We start from the raw sequence: 19,714 nt of genomic DNA on the forward strand, positions 1-19,714 counted from the left end.
TGTGATATTGTTCTTCTAGCCCTCAATTTTCTGGAAAAGAGTTGGAGGCCATGGGACTACAGCGTGCTCTAGAGCTGAACAAATTCACGGGCCATTTTAGGGCAAGTAGGATGGGATTAGATGTTCCAGTCATCACTGTTATCCTAAGCCTGCCACGATCTGAAACTTAGCTCTTGGGTCTGGGCCAGAACCAGACTGACCTTCAAGGGAGAGTAAAGAAGGCAGCAGTTTGTGGACAACTGTGTTGGCGAGCTGTTACCCCATGCTGTCCGAGGGCTGAGCCTATGTGGCCAATAACCCACAGCACACAACCAGGGCCCCCTCCTACTGAAATCTTATTACACAAGTGCACTTCAAAACATTTGTGGAAAAATGAGATTAAATAACAGATTGAATTTCAGAATCCACACTTTTTCATAATATGCATTTCCATCACTTCTTTGAAGACCCCTTGTATGTTTCGATTTCAGAATGTTTTTGGCACCAAAATGAACTTAACCTTTAGTTCCATTTTCGATACAATTTTACGTGAAGTTCTCTCATGCCTTTTTATTTTATTTTTTTAAAGATTTATTCATTTTTTTTAAATTACAGCCAGATATACACAGAGAGGAGAGACAGAGAGGAAGATCTTCTGTCCGATGATTCACTCCCCAAGTGAGCCGTAACAGGCCGGTGCACGCCGATCCGATGCCTGGAACCTGGAACCTCTTCTGGGTCTCCCACGCGGGTGCAGTGTCCCAATGCATTGGGCCGTCCTCAACTGCTTTCCCAGGCCACAAGCAGGGAGCTGGATGGGAAGTGGAGCTGCCGGGATTAGAACCGCGCTCATATGGGATCCCGGGGCTTTCAAGACGAGGATTTTAGCTGCTAGGCCACGCTGCTGGGCCCTCTCATGCCTTTTTAATGTTTGAGAAGAAGTGCTTATCACTATATCTTTTGGACTCAGTTGAAAGCAGCCATTTTTCTGTCTTTCACAGTATAAATAATCTGCCTGATTCATGCAGGTGAAAATTTGCTCCATAAACTGTATTAGGAGATTATCTGTGGTGGATTTCAACATACTTAACAATTAATACAGAAATTGGTGTAATGTCCCAATTAGGGGACATGCTATGTAATTTCATATATGTGCAATGTATATGTCTTCTACCTTTTGTTATTATCCACAATATATATATGTCATGTGAATTAATTTTGGATGTTCACTGTTGATTATTGCATTCTCTGAATGTTTGTGACAATGAATTTATTTGATATTCAGGTAGCTCATCGTGCTTTCATTTTGCAGTTCAGTAATTGGTGATATAAGATACAAACAACATTTTAAAATGCTAGTATCAATGACTGCAATGAAAATATGGATTTGTTATTTTTATGTTTTAAAAAAAACTTTCAAACACAACTGAGTTGAAAAATTCTGTGAGATTTTTTATATTTTGTTTGATTTAAAATGTTAATAGATTATTCAAACATAGCCTTAAAAATAGGAGTATGAGAAATTAAGAAATACGTTGTGAACCTAAGTAGAGGGGGAAAATCAATTTTACTTTAGTCTAGATATATGCAAATAAGTATAATTTGGTAATCAACAAATAATAGTAATAGTAATCCACATTATTTCACAAAGGTGCTTTGAATGACTCAATAAGTTCAATCTTTGAGATATAAATGAAATAATTAAATATCAGCTTCCATTGTTTATTGATTTCCACTTAACATAGCTGCTAGATATTGCTTTGTTCTTACCAATGTCATATTGAACATATATTTATAATCATTACTATGCCATAATTATTATATTACATTTCAAATTGATTTTTTAAAGTTGATTTATTTTGTGTTCATAAAGTAGATTCCAGATTTTACAGACTGAATTTATATCAGGTAAATGACTTCTCCAATCAGTACATTATTGATCAAAATAAAGTAAGAGGATGTATGAGAGATTAGGTGGACTGCACAAAGTGACAATCTTTTTGGGGAGATAGCTTGTGTTAAAACTGACAAAACTCACCTTAAACACCAAAAGTCACCTATATCCAGACACACCAAACAGGAAGCCTAAAGGCTGTCCAACAGCATGGTGAAGCAGCCAGTTTCACGCTAGTGTCTAGTTTTAATGGTCCCTCCCTATTTGGCCACTCCACAAGTAATTTCCAGATGAAAAAATTAGTATTTTCTACACTATCTTTCTGTTTTTATATGGATCATATTTACAGTCACAAGAAAGATCAGAAATTAGTTCTTCCATAAACCTAAAAATTATAGCTGGTCTCATGTGTGGTTTTATGACTATAATTTACTACTTGTTAAGATTCCAGGCATCCACTGAGATATAACAAAAGGTTCCACTCCTTAAATAAGCCCACATCCTCCCAGGGGCTGTTTTAGTGATGTTAAATTCTATTTACAGTTCCAGAGATCCCTAAATTCTACCACTGCATAGCAATATATTGAAAATTCTTTGAAAAGAAAATAGCACAGTAAACAGAATGTAATGGATTGAATTCCTTTCTCCTGCCTAGAAGATAGTTTTCGCCATGAAGACAGTCTTAACGATTTAAAATTATTTAAGTGAATATTATATTAAGTATAATTGCTCTTAATTAGCCAATTAAAACCCTGTTGACCTCAGCGAACTCGGTAAGTTTCACAAACATGTAATTTGCTTTTGGAAACACTTTGGATAGTTACCAGGTTTTCCAACTGGAGCAGTAGCTGCTGGGTGCCGCTCAGCCTGGTGCATGGAGGATCTTCTTCCCAAGAGTCACGGATGCCTGAGTGGTTTTGAGTTCATTTAGTCACAAGCCTGCCTTCCTCTTTGCACAATTTAAGGCACTTATTTATCTGGTTTTTGTTTGTTTGTTTGTTTGTTTGTTTGTTTTGTTTCTTTTTTGTATAGTTTTACTCTAAGTCGGCGTTTTTTTTCCCCTTTCTGGCAGCTCATTCATATATGTTGACTTCTCTCAGAAGAATTTTCATTATGCTGTATAAACCCTAAGCTGTTGCTGAAACCAAGTAGAAAAAGCCCCCCCCCAAGTACATTATATATTAACTTATAGATAGATAAAAATTGAACATATTTATGAGGTACTGTATGATGTTTTGGTACATGTGCACATTTTGTAAAGTCCACTCAGGATGAATATATTTATATCTTTAAACTACTTAACATTTATTTATGGAGAAAGAGTCCAAAAGCTTATCATTTAGCTTTATTTTTAAAAATCTTTATCAACATGAAGAGGGCAGATTTCATGTGTTTCATGAATTATTCTAATTATCATACTGCTCTCCCTCCCTCAATCCCTCTTCCATTCTTTTAATTTTACATAAACATAATTTCGTTTTATTTTATATCCATAGCCTTAATGCATCACTAGGCATAATGTTTAAAAAGTTGGACTGCTAGTCCACAGGAGTGTAGACAACAGTTAAAAGCAATAATCAAATCACAAGATGTCAGTCTCATTCTTACACATATTTTTATATATCACAATTGAGAAAACATGTGATTTGTCTTTTTAGGATTGGCTTATTTCATAAAGCAAAATGGTCTTCGGTTGCATCCATTTTGTTGCAAAATACAGGATTTCATTATTTTATCTTTGAGTTCATTGTGTATATATATAACCACATTTGATGACATTCTGGGTTGATTCCATATCTCAGCTATTATGAAGTGAGCTGAAATAAACGTACATATAACTTGTTCAAATGCTGATTTTATGTGCTTTGGATAAATTCCCATTTCTTAACTGTATTATTTTGTTGTTGAGCTTTTTGAGTTATTTATAGATCCTGAATATTAATCCTCTATCAGTTACATAGTTTGCAAATATTTTTCCCATTTTATTGGCTGTCTCTTCACTTTGCTGTTGATGGCTTGGCAGTGCAGAAGCTTCTTTGATGTAATCCCATTTGTTTATTTTTTTTCCATCAATTGTTTGTGCTTTGGGGATCTCTTCCAAGGAGTCTTTGCCTATGTCTATGTCTTACAGAGTGTCTCTTGATGTTTTCCTCCAGTAATTTGTAGATTTTGATCCTTGATTCTTTCAGAGTTGTTTTTTGTATATGGTATAATGTAGTGATGTTGTTTCAGACTGCTCCATGCAGAGATCCAATTTTCTCAATTGTATTTTTTTATTTGAAGAGATTGTCTTGCCATCAGGAATTGATTTTAGCTTGTTTGTCAAAGATTAGTTGGTTATAATACATGGAATAATTTCTGGGTTTTCCATTATGTTCCATTGGTCTAAATGTCTATTTCTGTGCCGGTTTCAACTTAGGCTTCTTTGTGGACTTTTGCTCCACCTACTAACGCTGACCAGAGTTATCTGGCTCCACCCAGCCCCACGTCTGGATATCCCCGAAGGTACTGTAAATAGGAGCACATTCCCAGGAGCAAAGACTTAAGAGAAACTACTATTTCTCCAGATGGAGAAAAAGTATGGAAATTAAAAAAAACATAAATAAGGAAGACAGCATGACTCTTCAAAAGGAACATGATAATACTTTAATATTAGACTGTGAAGATTGAGAAAGTGACAGCGTGTCTGGAGAAGAGTTCCAAAGATTGGAAGATTACTCACAAATATGGGTTAAGAAATTATATAAGTTAAGAAATCTGTGAATGACATGAAGAAATAGAAAGAGTAAAGAAATATTAAATAGAAACATTAGAAATGAATAATTCAATATGTCCAATAAAAGATAAAGTAGAAAGCCTAAACAGCAGAGTTAGTGAACCCATGGAAAGACTGAGGATCTGAGCTGGAACACAATGGTTTTCAGATATATTAGGCAAAACAAACAAACAAACAAACAAAAAACCAAACCAACAGAGAACATGAAAACTGTTCAGAATCTAAGGAATATCATCACATCGAATAGCAACATATTTCCATTTTAGATATCCCTGGTTTGATTTTTTAGTAGAGAAGTAGACAGTATGTTGACATTATCTGTGTTCACCTTTCTGTGCAACAGAAGACCTTGAGTTTTTTACCCCAATCTAGGTATAACCCAGTATCTAAAAAATTGACATTTCCTACTTACACTCTTCCCCAGCTTCTCTCTCTAAACCAACGCCATACTTTCAGCTTCTATGAGATTATATTTTCTTTGGACTCCACATATGAGTGAGATCATGTGAGACTTTCTGTGCTTGGCTTGCTTTACTCAACTTGAGTCCAGTTTCATCCATATAATTGCAGGTGACAACATTTTCTTTTTCTTTTTTACGGCTAAGCAGCATTACATTGTGATGTGACCCATTTTTAGAACAATTTATTTATTTGTAAGGCATAGTTACAGAGACAAGGAGAGACAGAATAAGAAACATGTTCGATCCTTTTGTTCACTATCCATATGGCTGCAACAAGGGATGGGCCAGGCCAAGAGCTTCATCCATGTCTCCACATAGGTGCAGGGACCTAAGCAACTTGACCACCTTCCTCTGCTTTCCTAGTCGCATTGGAGGTAGCTGCATCAGAATAGAGTAGCCAGGATTTGTACTGTCGTCCATATGGGGATGGCTGTGTTGTAGATAATGGCTTAACCTGTTGCATTACCATGAAGACTCTGTGCCCTCAGAGTTCTTTTATCCAGTCATCAATAGATAATTTTTAGGTTGTTTCCATTTCTTGGATATTAAGAACAGTGAATTAAATATGAAATATGGGAGTGTAACTCTTCTTTACAGATATGTCATTTGCTCCAGGAAGCAAATGCTAAAGTAGAATGAGGAGTGTTAAGAGATTTATTGGAAAATGACCCTTTGAAATATAAGGAGGAGCAAGAGTCAGAAATGGAAAGACTAAAGTGCAGTTCTGACAGAGTCTCAGGGTCTCAGACCAAAACCTGATGATTAGAGGAGATTGGCTCTGGAATGAATGATAGAGATCTAGCATCTTTGCTAAGCTCAGACATTGGCTCTGGATACTTGGAGAAAGACGCAGCAACTACTCAGAGATACAGGGCCAGGAGTTGCAGGCTGTCAGATAATTGCAGTCTTGGCAGCCAAACACTAAGATCTTTCTTGAAGGGAGATCACAGAAACCAACCTGCAATTCTTATACTGTCTCACCTCTGAAATCTTAAATTTCAACATGCTCTTCTCTCTTCCTAATGTCATGTTTTTCCAACTTTCACTCCCTTATTCTCATTATATTTTCACTTTGATTACAAAACTTCCACTGCTTTATTCCCTCGCCCTTTTCCCAACCTTTTGGCTTTCTCTGAATTTTACTGCTTTTTCCAGTTCAGCTAGACCCAGATCCTCACCACTGCAATCATTTTTCAGCCAATATCATTAAGTATCTCATCCTTTTTCTTCCCACAATTCAAAACACTACTGATCTGTGTCTTTATTCCAAAACTGCTGACTTCAGCTACATAAAAAAATCATACTATTACACAATAATGTCACATGATTTCCAATTTTAACCGTTTTTTTTACTACATTAGAAACCCTATAATTAGGTACTTCCCTCACATATGGCATCTGAAATATGTATAATATTTATTTTTCATGTTAAAGAAATATATTCATGGAAAACTCATGAATAATTTTAAACCACATGTATCAGATTTGAATTCTGGCTCTTTACTTCTGTATGACCTCATTGAACTTTTCTGGGTCTTCTTTCCTAATCTATGAAATGGAGTTCACACTGAATTTTTATGATAATTATTTTAAGGATTGCATAAAATATGTAATTGCTATAGTGAGAAGTGCAAAATCATAATATATACGCAAATGATCTTTTCCTGCAGTAATTGCTACCAATTGTACTACACTGAAAAATCTCATTTTTCATTGAATATATACCAAATTCCACAATTTTTAAATATGTTTTCTGCTATTCAGTCATCATCTTTACTATTGTGGATTAGTGTGGGTAAGAGAGAAGGCTGTGCTTGTGTGTTTAATACAGATACAATCTGCTTCCAAGGATTCCACAATCTGCTTCCACACTTCCACCTTTCCACTTACCATTCATCGATGGATAATCTTCAGGTTATTTCCATTTCTTGGGTATTGTGAATAGTACATTCAACATGGGAGTGTAAATCTTGTGTATAGATGTGTCATTTGCTCCCTGGAGCAAATGCTAAAATGGAGCAAGGAGTATAAGAGATTTGATATCTTTAGTCATTGGTATCTCAATGACTGGCTTCAATGTTTCATATCTTAACTATACTCTCCACAGTCACTTCAATCCAACTCTGGAGTGAAAGGTCTCATGAGGCTCATTTTCTGTGACTTCCAGGAATCAGAGACTTGACAATGAGGTGTTCTTGTCCTCTTGTTCTGGTCATATCATTCAGCCCCTCTCCCTAGTTTTCCTTCCTCTATTTTGATAGCACTTGGTGGAACACCAAACCCCATAGCCATGCAAATGTCTATATGGAGAGTTTGGGGAATCATATTTTAGAATTAAAACTTCTGTGAATTGGCTTCAAATAATTTGGTAAGTATTTCTCAAGTGTATACTATTTCACCCTAATTGTTGGACTAAATAGTAATTGCAAAGAGTAAGGAACTGCTATCAGTCAGCACTTCATTATGATATATATATAAAACATGAACTACAACAGACCTGGCCTAGACATGTAATGTTCTTAGTAACATCTAATGAAGTTCCATCTTTGGGTTAGTTGTATTGCTAGCCTTTTCCAAGATACTTTATAAATATTAACTCATTTAAGCCCTCACAGTAACCCCAGGAAGTCATTACTATTTTAATCTCCAAATTATATATGAGAAAACTGAGGCAAGACAGGATAAATAACCTGTTTGTCTTTGTCTTTTATTCACTGTTGTATTGATAAATTCTATCAACCAGGAATCCAGCTAAAATTCCAAATTCACCTTTTAAAACAGCTGTTTCAGTTCTATTTCTCTATCATTACAAGTGATTGCCTGCGATTATAAAGCCAATAATGGTGGCTTGTAATATTTTTGATGCTGAAGAGACTGTAAACCATGGTTCTCGATATATCCTTGATAGACCAGAATTGTCTAGTCTGTAACTTTCAATTATTCATCCAAACATATTTTTCTATTTGGTTGTAATTTCCTTTAGAAACTATCAATCTTTAATGGTTGCATTAATTTTCTTATAAGCTTTTTGAATGTATGTTTATAAATACAAAGCTCTTTGAGGCTTCTTTGTATTATGCCTGGGATTTCCTTTTTAAAAAATATTTATTTGGGCCCGGCGGTGTGGCCTAGCGGCTAAAGTCCTCGCCTTGAAAGCCCCGGGATCCCATATGGGCGCCGGTTCTTATCCCGGCAGCTCCACTTCCCATCCAGCTCCCTGCTTGTGGCCTGGGAAAGCAGTCGAGGACGGCCCAAAGCTTTGGGACACTGCACCCGCGTGGGAGACCCGGAAGAGGTTCCTGGTTCCCAGCATCAGATCGGCGCGTACCAGCCCGTTGCGGCTCACTTGGGGAGTGAAACATCGGATGGAAGATCTTCCTCTCTGTCTCTCCTCCTCTCTGTATATCTGGCTTTCCAATAACAATAAAATCTTAAAAAAATATATTTATTTTTATTTGAAAGTCAGATATACAGAGAGGGGGAGAGGAAGATCTTCTGTCCACTGATTCAGCTGGAGCTGAATCAAGTGGCTGCAACAGCCAGAGCTGATCCCATCTGAAGCTAGGAGTCCAGAGCTGAGCTGCGTCTTGGTCTCCCACATGGGTGCAGGGTCCCAAAGGCTTTGGGCTGCCTTCAACTGCTTTTCCAGGCCACAAGCAGGAAGCTGGATGTGAAGCGGGGTGGCCAGGATATGAATCCGGCATGTTCAAGGCAAGGACTTTAGCTGCTAGGCTACTGTTTGGTGCCCTGGGATTTTCTTGTAATTTAAAAATACTGCTTTATCACTGTTACATCCCTGTTTAGCTCTGAGTATTGTTCACCCAATTTGATAAATCTGACTCAGAATAAGACAGTTCTCTCTCTGTATATATATATCCAACACTATGATTTGTGAATTGCACATTTTCCATTTTAAAGTTGCTATTTTTTGGAATGTGCTATTTTCAATGGGGGTCTGTATTAGCCAGTTTTTCTGTGACTTCAATGAAGGATCAAGCCTGAGACAAGCTGGATATGAAGAAGGTTATTTATCTCAGGTTTTTGGAGGCTGAGATGCCATGATGCAGGCTTTGGCAAAGGCCTCATGGAAGACGCTCAGGTATACTTAGGGGAAGGATCATCAAGTGAGCTTGGAAGCAGACAGTGAGTGTGTTAGTGGGGTCAAACTCAGGCTTCCATAGCAAACCTTTTGGGAGATCTACTTTGCTAGAACATATTTCCAGTGACTAAAGAACCATCCATTAGGCCCCGCCTCCCAAAGCTTGTACCATCTCCCAGTGACATCACCCTGCAGACTCAGCCTTTAACACCCAAATCTTGCAGAGATATCCAACTTCCAACTCATACAAGAATTTAACAGAACTTGGTATTATGGAGTTTTTAGTACCAATTTTATTTTCTTCAATCTAGTATATATTCTTTAAAATTCCTTCAAAACATCTATGTTCATTTCACCTGAGCAATATTTACTTACATGTATATGTATACTCACAAGCATACAGTCACCATTTTGATGGCTTATCTTTTCTAAATAGAACAATGACTGAGATTGAAGTTGACTTATGTTGAACTATAATCTGCTTGTAAGATTCTCCCTGAGGTTCTAACACAGTATCCCAATAGAGCAAAATGTGTCAGCTTACAGTATCAGATTTAGTAATGGTTATATAGACCTTAGATGCACCAACTTGTGCTGTGATAAATTTTGACCATTCTGAGAGCCAAGGATAGTGGGTATGTCATTGGGGCAAATACTGCTCACGTATCATAGATGTTAGGGAGCTGGTATCAGTTCAGTATATATTCTGACTAAATGCTTAAAATGGGTATAGATTACAAAGCCATCTGTATAATATTCTTCTAATATTTCAACAATATGTTTAAGCTGTAAGTGCTCAAAAATTTAATCAACAGAACCACAACAATTTTTTTCAGTGGTGCTAACTCTGAAAAGAAACCTTTTTAAAAGATTTATTTTAGTTTTATTGGACAGTCAGATATACAGAGAGGCTGAAGATCACGGTCATCTCACCCTTGGTGACCTCAGGCCTGCTGGCAGGTTTAAACCCCTGAGATCTTTCGTTTGTTGATTCACTCCCCAAGAGGTCACAAGGCCCGAGCTGAGCTGATTTAAAGTCTGCAGTCTGGAGCCTCTTCTGTGTCTCCCACCTGGGTGCAGGGTCCCACCCAAGGCTTTTGAGCCTAGGCCTTGGGCTAGGCTACCACGCAGGGCTCGAAACACGTTTTTACTGTCTGCTTTTATTCTTTCATAGTAATGGAAATGGCTGACATAGTCTCAGCTTCAGGTGTAGGTGTGTGTGTGTGGGCGCGCGCGCGCGCGCGCGCGTTCCCTTCTGATCACTTAACCCCTAAAAGTTTTAAGCAGTTATTTCTCCATGTAGGTGTCTTTAAGAAAAAAAAAATGCAAGCATATCTTGCAGGACAGGAAAAAGCATCCCAGGACTCAAAGCCTTTATGAGGGGGCAGGAGACTACATTCTGGTGGACTCCAGACAGGCCCAGCTCACAGCCCTCCTGCCACTAGCGCACTCTGCCAGTATTTATTAAATGAGCTACTTGCTATCTAAAATGTTGGAAAATCAGCTATTGCCCATGAAAACAATATTTAAAAGTAAGAGGATGCTGTGTCCCTCTGCAAGGTGTGGGATTCAGGTTCTAGGTTCAGGCGTGGGGTGACGATTGTAGAAAGCAGATCCTTGGGAAGTTCATGGCAAAAGCATATTATCAAGAAACTATGATTTTAGGATTTTAACAATAAAGTAAACATTTTTTAAGTTCCACTTTCCCACAAACACGGGACCACTACATCACAATTCTGGGCCCTCTTTTAACTATGTGGTTCTAATTACTTCTGGACCTTTTTAATCTTCTCCAGGTTTTGCTGCTCACTTCCGGGTGTGGTATCAGTGTTCCCCACCTGCAGCAAATTCAGGAAAGCTACCTGCTTGTGGTTGTCTGCTGTGGTCCATAAAACGAAGTCATGCTGACTGAAGACTTTAATCCCAATCCCAAATCTTAGCTCCTCCTTGATTGCCCTCTTTTCTCCAAAGATGGTGACGCTGAAGCGGGGCCAGGTCCTCTCTCGGGTGTACCGAAGGGCAAGGGAGTGGGGGACACTCTGGAGAAGGGGGCGTGTATGGCAACACAGGGTCTCGGCCAAGTCACTGCCCTCCTTACCTGACCCAGCGCTGGGACGGCGAAGGGCAGATGCAGCTGGACGTTAAGACCAGCTGGTCTTAAGACCAGCAGAGAAGCGAGGCAGCGAGCGGGTGCCCACCCACCCGGGCCGCAGTCTCCGCCCCGCGTCGCGCACGCTTAAGTGTGCGCCCGAGGCCCCGCCCAGGCCCGGCCTCGCCCCCGGCCCCAGCTCCGGCTCCGCGGGCGGCGGGGGCGGTGAGAAGCCGCAGCTGCAAGTTCGCCGAGAGCCTCTGAGCCGTTGCTCAGCCTGGGATCCAGCTGCAGTCACGGCGGAGCCGCCTCTTCCCCGGCCCGGGCCTCAGCCTTAAACCGGCTGGGCCATGGCAGCCGCCGCCACTGCGGCCAATCTGGCCCCTTCGCTCCTCGGCCGTCGCTGAGCAGCCGTTAAGTCGCCTGCCTTCCTGCGGGCGCGGGTGCGGCCGCGGCCCAGGCTCCACACAAGTTTCCGCCGCGAGACAAGCCGGAGGCAAAGGCGAAGGAGGACGGACGTGCCCCCGGCCCACCCGCCCGCGATGTGGGGACGCTTTCTGGCTCCGGAGGCCAGCGGCCGCGTTAGCCCCGGCGAGGCCCGCAGCTTTTCGGCTGGTGAGGAATGGGGGGTAGCACCGGGACGGGGTGGAGGGGACGCGCCGACCACGGAGCCTCGGGACCCCGCCGCCGCTCCCTTGCCTCCTCAGGCCTCCCTTCCCCCTGACGCCGCCGCGCGCTTGCCTGCCCCGATTGCCTCCGCCTGCGAGCACCCAGTCCGGCGGCTGACGTCTGGCGGTCCTGGTCGCCGGCGCGTCTGTCCCGCATCCCCGCGTCGGGGCCGCACCTCCTCGAACCGCAGCCCGCAACTTTGAGCTCCTCCGGACCTCTCGGGTTGGGCTTTGTGTTCGCCGTCATCCTCTTGCTTGAGGGGAGTGTGAGGGGCGGTATTGGGGCTTGCCCGCCGCGCGCCGCCCCCGGGCGGGAAGGTCGCTGCGACCGTGCTGCGGCAGCAGCCACCGGGGCTCGCCCACGGGACTCGTGTGGGGACGCTGGCCCTGCTCTGCCGTGCGCATGCCAGTTGCCGCTACTCTCTGGCACATTTTGGGGCAGGAGGAGGTTGCTGGGGCTGCCACCCGCAAGGGGACTTCAGCCCATCAGGACCTGGTCGCCTTCCCGCAGTCCGTCCTATCCTAAGGGGAGGAGGACACGTCGTGCCAGAGCCGGTACATCTTGGAACAAGAGGGATTGTTAGGTCGTTTGCTTCTTCCAGGCCCCTTCCGTGGAAATGGGGGGTTTAAGGCGATGCTTGCACTGAGGGGTTGTATGCCCAGGACAGCCATTTCGTGCCTGCGACGCCTGCCCAGTTGAGTGGGAGCCACCACGCGAGGACGAATCATTGCCTCATTTGCGGCTGGTGTTGCCTGTGACAAGTTACCTAAGGGTGATGGTCCTCCTAGGCACCTTGAGTTTTCTTGAGTTTTGAATCTGTTTGAAAAGCTGAAAGTCACCCCAAAATTACATACCCCCAGTTTTCTCCGTAATAGTTGGTGGTTGTGGAACTTCCTGTTTTGTAACCTTGTTCCACACGGTGTTCGAGGTTGGCTTGTGCAATTTGGAGACATATTAGCCTGCATTTTCAAAGCTATCATTTTGCAAGACAAAAAAAAAACCAAAAACATAAAAAAAGCAAAAGCAGAAGCAGCCTTTAAAAGGGGTCTCTTGGTGGTAATATTTTCTATTTTAAAGCCATCAAGCAGTAGGTGACTAGGATGTAATCAAAATTTTGAATAATTCAGTTGTATGACACTTTAGATATTTGAGAAGTGGTTTTTAAAAAGGTGTATCTATCCATCTCCAGAGTTAGGCTTGAAGTCAGACTCTATTCTTGTAATGCTTCTAGAGATTTTAAGTCTGAGTTTAGTAAAAAAAAACAAAAACAAAAACAAAACAGCAACAACAGCAAACACACACACACGCAAGTGAGGAATTAGATTTTCCAAAATGTGCAGGATTTGTCTGAGGAGGAGGAGACGGTGGCTGAGCGTGGGGGCTTGCTCAGAGTTGACCAGTTCTGCCATCCCTGTGGCTGATACTCATACATCATTGTCCCTAGGGGATGGGCAGAGTGTCTTCAATTTATCTGTACATGGTAAAAGCCATCTGTATTGTCTTTGCAGCTTCACCTCTTAACTTTCATTTGTGATAATAATAGCTTGTTGGAAGGCATGTTGCAGAAGCATCGTGTCCATTTTTCCATTGTTTTCTGGGAAGAACAAAATTTAGAAGTATTTAGAAGTTAAAGAATTGAAGGCCTTTGATATTATACTGCAGTTTCCAGACATTAACTGTAGCATATAATGTAGTCTGAAAGAAGATTGTTTCATAAATATAACCCAAGTTTAAGGAATTTAGACAATAAATCTGTGTATAAGGATGTATTTCATCTGGGCTTTAATAGTGACAAAACATTGGCTGAAAAATTGACATAGCTTTCAAATGATTTTTTCATTTTTCATCTGTGTTTTTCTTTTTTTACAGTAGTAATGATGCAGTTACATTTTTGGACAAGTACTTAAAATTGGTTTTTGAAAGTTATTCCTGAGATGAAAACCTTTGTGGTTTCTTTAAGCATATGAACAGATGACGAAGGTCAAGATGGTGACTTCTCGATTGAAATGGGGATCTTTTATCCTTTGAGAATTTGATGAAAATGCGTATTTCAAAATGCTATCCAATGTGTCTTGTGATGACTTTAAGCTACTTTAGGACTTGTCTGAAAACAGGGGTAACCCATCTTCTGATTGAATTTATTAGTGAATGCCTTGGTCCTGAGGGCCAGTATGCAGACAGGGATCAGCACGTAATTCCTGGTATTAAAATGAGTCTATCTTGGTATGTGGGTTGAGTCTAGCTGTCTTGAAACTGGGTGGCTTGTTTTCTTCTAACTAGACTAAAGGGAGACCCAAAGGTAAGAGATCGAACTTTCTAGAAAGTTGAAGGAAACTTCTTAAGGAATTACAGTAAAATACAGATAAGAGAAGGAACAATTGTGGTTTGGCAGATACTGAACTAAACTCACTCTAGGATTTAATTTCAGCTTCACCAGTAGTTTTTCAGCTTTCTAGGATAACTATATTATAACCAAAAATAAAATGAATATTTCCTTATGTTTCCACACATCAAATAAAAGTTTCCTCCCACCCCCTGCTTTGCCGTTGGCAAATTTAGTTAGATGGCCTTTCCCCCCTTTCATTTTATTTGAAGGAGTTCCAGAGTTAAATAGTACATCTGCTGCTTCATTCTCCCAAAATTCCCAACAGCCAGGGTTGTACCAGGTGGAAGTCAGGAGACTGGAGTTTAATCCTGTTGTCCCACGTGGAGCCATCACCTGCTGCCCGGCAATATGTGCGTTGGCAGGAAGCTGACTCAGAAGTGGAGGAGCCTGGGTTTGAGTCAGCACTCACACCTGATGTGGGCATCCCTAATGCTGACTTCACTGCTGCACCTGAAGTTTGCCACTAGGTGGCTAATTGTACATTTGGTTGTGTGTGTTTGGGATTGCCTTATTGATCAGTAAGTTTTAAAATTGGGTGAACGGTATAGTTCACTTAGACATTTAAAGTTTAGGATAGTTTTGTGATGTTTGAATACTTGTACTGTAATTCAGTTAATACATTCTTAATATTTTACAAATAGTAATAACAACCCTTAAAACATTTCTAAGTAGAATACTGTACCTTTAAAGTGTGTTAAATATAAGATGTTACAGGGCATTGTTTCTTTTTTAAAAAAGGATTTATTTATTTTTATTGGAAAGTCAGATATACAGAGAGGAGAAAAGACAGAGAAAAAGATTTTCCATTCGATGACTCACTCCCCAACCAACCACAACAGCCAGAGCAGCTCTGATCTGAAGCCAGCAGCCAGGAGCCGGGAGCTTCTTCTGTGTTTCCCATACGAGTGAAGGGTCAAGGCTTTGGGCCGTCCTTGCCTGCTTTTCCAGGATATAAGCAGGAAGCTTGATGGGAAGCGGGGCTGCCGGAATTAGAACTGGCACCCATATGGGATCCCAGTGCGTTCAAGGCGAGGATTTTAGCCACTAGGCACCATACCAGGCCCCACGGCACTGTTTCTTGATATGAAGTGTTGGTCGTTGTCTCGAGCTTCAAGTGTACATATTTGTAGTTAACACATTGCCTTAAGGTGTTTGTTTAGTGATGTCATAATGATAGTGGTAATAGCACAACAGGTAATGTTTTCTTCCATGATTCTGAATTAGATGGACATAAGAGTACTATCCTAATGTTTAAATATAACTCATTAACTTATGGACATATTCTCTCATAGTGAGGGGTGAATCTAAATTATAGTGGTGACTTCTGTGAAATGAACTAGATTAGTAATTGGAATTTGATCACATCTTATTTTCAGTGAAGCTGATGAATTGAGGCCAGGCAATAAATGGTGAGTTAATAATCTCTTTTCAGAGTTATGATTCTTCTGTGTGGATGACATGTTTGTGTACTCTGAAGAGATGAGGAAGAGTCGAATCTCCTGTATAATATTTTACTGAGTTACAGCTTAAGTGATTATCAGATGTGCATTAATAGATGAAGACTGCGATCATCTAGGATAACATTAAAGCCAAAATATAAAATTATTATTGCTTTAAATATTTTCAGGGCTGATGGTGTGGTTTAGCAAGTCAAGCATTGCCTGAAACTCCAGCATCCCATGTGGGTACCAGTTCTAACTCCTGGCTGCCCCGCTGCTGATCTAACTCCCTGCTAATGAACCTGAGGAAGCAGTACAAGAAGGCCTGAGTCCTAGGGCACCTGCCACTCCCATGGGACACCTGGATGGAGTTGTAGCCTCCTGCCTTTGGGTTGGTCCAGCCCTGGGTATTTGAGGCCATTGTGGAGTGAATCAGTGGATAAAAGATCTATCTCTTTGTCTCGCCCTCTGACTCTGTAACTTTGCCTTTCAAATAAATAAGTACATTAAAAAAAACCTGAGACTTTCAAAATAATCTAAGAAGAGTAATTTATTATGTAAGGTCACTAAAAACAATGATCAACATAAAAAAACGTAGAAGTGCTTTTTATATTAACATTTTACTTATACTTTCCATAGTTTTTATAAAGATTTATTTATTTTTGGAAAAGTCAGATTTATACAGAGAAGGAAATACAAAGAGAAATATCTGCCAGACTCTGTTTCACTCCCCTAGTGGCCACAATGGCTAGAGCTGAGCTGACCCGAAGTCAGGAGCCAGGAGCTTCTTCTGGGTCTTCCATGTAGGCGCAAGGTCCCAAGGCTTTGTGCCATCCTCTACTGCTTTCCCAGGCTACAAGCAGGGAGCTGGAAGTGGAGCAGCTGGGACACAAAGTGGCGCCCATATGGGTTCTTGGTGCATGCAAGGCGAGGACTTTAGCCACCAGGCTACAGCGCCTGGCCCTCTACATTTTTTTAAATGAGAGAAGTCTACTGTCATTACCTAGCATAGTGTTCATGTGCTTTGTATATGTTTGTGAATTATTCTGTCAATAAATTAATTATATGCCCGTCATTGTGCTAGTTCGTCACTGAAGAAGAAAGATGTGGTGCCTACTCTAAGGGGGCTAGTTTTTTTTTTTTTAATGTTTATTTTTTTATTGGGAAGTCGGATATATAGAGAGGAGGAGAAACAGAGGAAGATCTTCTGTCTGCTGATTCACTCCCTAAGTGGCTGCAACGGTTGGAGCTGAGCTGATCTGACCCAGGAGCCAGGAGCTTCTTCCGGGTCTCCCATGCGGGTGCAGGGTCCCAAGGTTCTGGGCCATCCTCAGCTGCTTTCACATGCAGGGAGCTGGATGGGAAGCGGGGCTGCTGGGACATGAACTGGTGCCCATATGGGATCCCAGTGCATGCAAGGTGAGGACTTTAGTCACTAGGCTACTGGGCCCAGGGGTTAGTTTTCTAAGGTGGAGAAAATAGTAACAAGATAGTTGGAGAGAAAACTGGGTAACATAGTATAGGATAAGCAAGGCTACTCTGGTGAGTTGGTTAGGAAAGGGCTTAAGAGGGTAAGGTTGCACTGAGATATAAATAATGAGCCAGGAATGAGGTGAGAGGTGTTCAGGTAAAAGGAATTAAAACACAGTCAAGGCTCAAATGTGCAAATGAGTTTGGAAAGTTGGAAAGTCAGTGAGTCTGGAGGTTAGGAACTTGAGTGTGAGGTTAGGATGGTGTGATAACAATGTAAGGCATTGTTCGGGTTGTGAGCTATGCAACGCTGCTGGCTGTGAATGGCCAGCAGAGATAATTCTTTCTCAATACTCCTGGTGCCAGCTATGGGGCAGTCATTGTTGTTCTCAGTATGGGGCACAGGTAACACATACCCTATCCTTAGTGATAACAGGTCAGTCTTGGCTGGCATGTGGGAGAAGAAATTGTAAAGGGGCAAGAATAGCAGTAGGAAAGTCAGGCCTTTGCAGTTACTAGCTGAGAGATGATTTCGTGGACTAACTTGGAATTGAAGAGCTGAGGAAAGGTTTGGAATGGGCTTGAAGTAAAGAGAAGTAGCTTACTGATGTTTTGGGGGTGCCAAGTGAAGGAATGAGAATCAGAGATAACAGATTTGATCCAGCAATTAGGTTGGATACTGGTGTTGTTGCTGGAGATGGGAAAAGTTGGGAGAGGTGATGAGTGTAAATCTAGGTGGAGTCAAGAATTCTGTTCTGGTCTGTGAAGTCTGAGATGTTTCTTTGCAGTTCAGTTGACATGTTGAGCGGAAAGTTGGGTGTACAAGCCTGAAGCTCAGTGGGGAGGTCATTGGGAGGGATATAGGAATGTAGGAGTTGCTTGTGTGAAACTGTATGTAAGGTCATAGAGGTGGGTGGATCACATGGGGGTATTAATGGGGAAGACAGCAGAGGTCTGAGCCTTGGAATACTCATGCTTTCTAATCCAGGAGAGGAAGACAGGCAGCTGAAGGAACCGAGAAGCAGCAGCAGCCAGGGAGGTAGGAATAGAACCAAGACAATGTGGCCTTCCAGAAGAGGGGGACAGGTGGGAATCGATCAGTGCCACTGCTCAGATTCAGTGGGAGACTTAATTTTTTCTTGTAGAGTTAAAGGAAGGGACACATACACATGCACACACAGGAAGAAAGAGACCAAGAGCTCTTCCAACTGCTGGGTCACTCCCCAAATGGCTGCAACAGCCAGAGCTGAGCTGGTTCAAAGTTGGGAACCAAGAGCTTCCCAGGTCTCTTACATGGGTGCAGGAAACTAGGTAGTTGGACCATTAACAGGGAGCTGGATGGGACCTGAACTGGTGCTCATGGAATGCTCATATCATAGGCTGCAGCTTTACCCACTACACCACAGCACCAGTCCCAAGACTTAAAATTTTAAAACTGGCAAAGATAGATACCTAACTCCGTTGTGTAGGGTTTGATATATAGGTGCGCAATAATTTGTAAGTTACTTTCCCTTAATGCCCCTTAAACTGATGTGACTAGAATGACTAATATGCTTGAGATGTTTCATGTCATTATTAGGAAGAGTATCTTGTATTTATACAGAAAGCTGGCATTAAATGGTAGCTGCCCAAGTTATCTGATCCACTGGATGATATTCTTCCACCAGAAGGTAATAGAATGGCAGACGCTCTCAATCAGGGGCCAGACTTGATTATTTATTTTTATTTCATGCTGTTACTGACCTCCCTCCTGTCTGATAATCTCTCTCAGAAGATCATCAAACCACTGCTTTTATTTTTTCCTTACTTGGTGAATTGCTTTGAGATCTCATTAGATAGTGCTAAATAAAAGCAGGTAATTTTTAGGCTTTTTAGTTACTGGAAGGGAGTTAACTTCAGATTAAAAAAACCCTTCTTCTTATGCCCTTTTCATAGAGTGGATGTGTAGTGAATATTGATAGTCAAAAAAATAATTTCCAGTGTTAAAGTTCAGAGTTCTGAACTACAGTTTTTAGTTGCTCCTTGGGAGGAGAGTAGGGTGAAAGCTCTGAACTGCGTTTCATATAGTTTAGCATTTTCTGTCAGTTGGCTGCATTGCTTTTGTAGAGTCAAAGATTGCATTCCACTTAGCCATAAGAAATTCTGTGTACAAGTCTGTGATCTTTCTATGACTTAACTTTTTTATTTTTAAAATTTATTTGAGAGGAAGAGAGGCGGTACAGGCGAGTGTGTGCCTGTACAGTGAGGGGATGAGGGATGAGCAATGGTGGGCCATGGAGTTGGAGTCATAACAGCTCTCTTCAGCTGGTGGAACTCTACTGCTTGAGCCGTCATCACTGCTTCCGGGCCTCCACATTGGCAGAAAGCTGGAGTGTGAACTGGCAGATGGAACCCAGACACTGAAATGTGGACTATGGGCATCCTGCACGTGGAATAGCTAGGCTGTGATGTT

The 19,714-nt window shown here is 41.4% G+C and overlaps 1 protein-coding gene across 3 annotated transcripts in view; it reads left to right on the plus strand.

Annotated features, from left to right (window-relative positions):
- The first annotated feature begins 2,477 nt into the window (after positions 1-2,477).
- CEP85L (centrosomal protein 85 like) overlaps positions 2,478-19,714 on the plus strand; it is a 162,849-nt gene continuing 145,612 nt past the window's right edge. Inside the window, exon 1 of one of the 3 annotated variants that reach the window (XM_058680892.1) lies at positions 2,478-2,646. Coding sequence is in view for 1 of the 3 variants with exons in the window: in XM_012930472.2 (XP_012785926.2) it covers positions 11,841-11,913 (73 nt within the window). In the remaining 2 variants the exon portion in view is untranslated. Of the gene's footprint in view, positions 2,647-11,423; positions 11,914-15,356; positions 15,763-19,714 lie in introns of those variants that run through there. The other 2 variants (XM_012930472.2, XM_058680830.1) reach the window with 2 other exon arrangements.

The sequence above is a fragment of the Ochotona princeps genome, chromosome 1 (assembly GCF_030435755.1).
Source record: "Ochotona princeps isolate mOchPri1 chromosome 1, mOchPri1.hap1, whole genome shotgun sequence".
In the NCBI taxonomy this organism is placed as follows: domain Eukaryota; kingdom Metazoa; phylum Chordata; class Mammalia; order Lagomorpha; family Ochotonidae; genus Ochotona; species Ochotona princeps.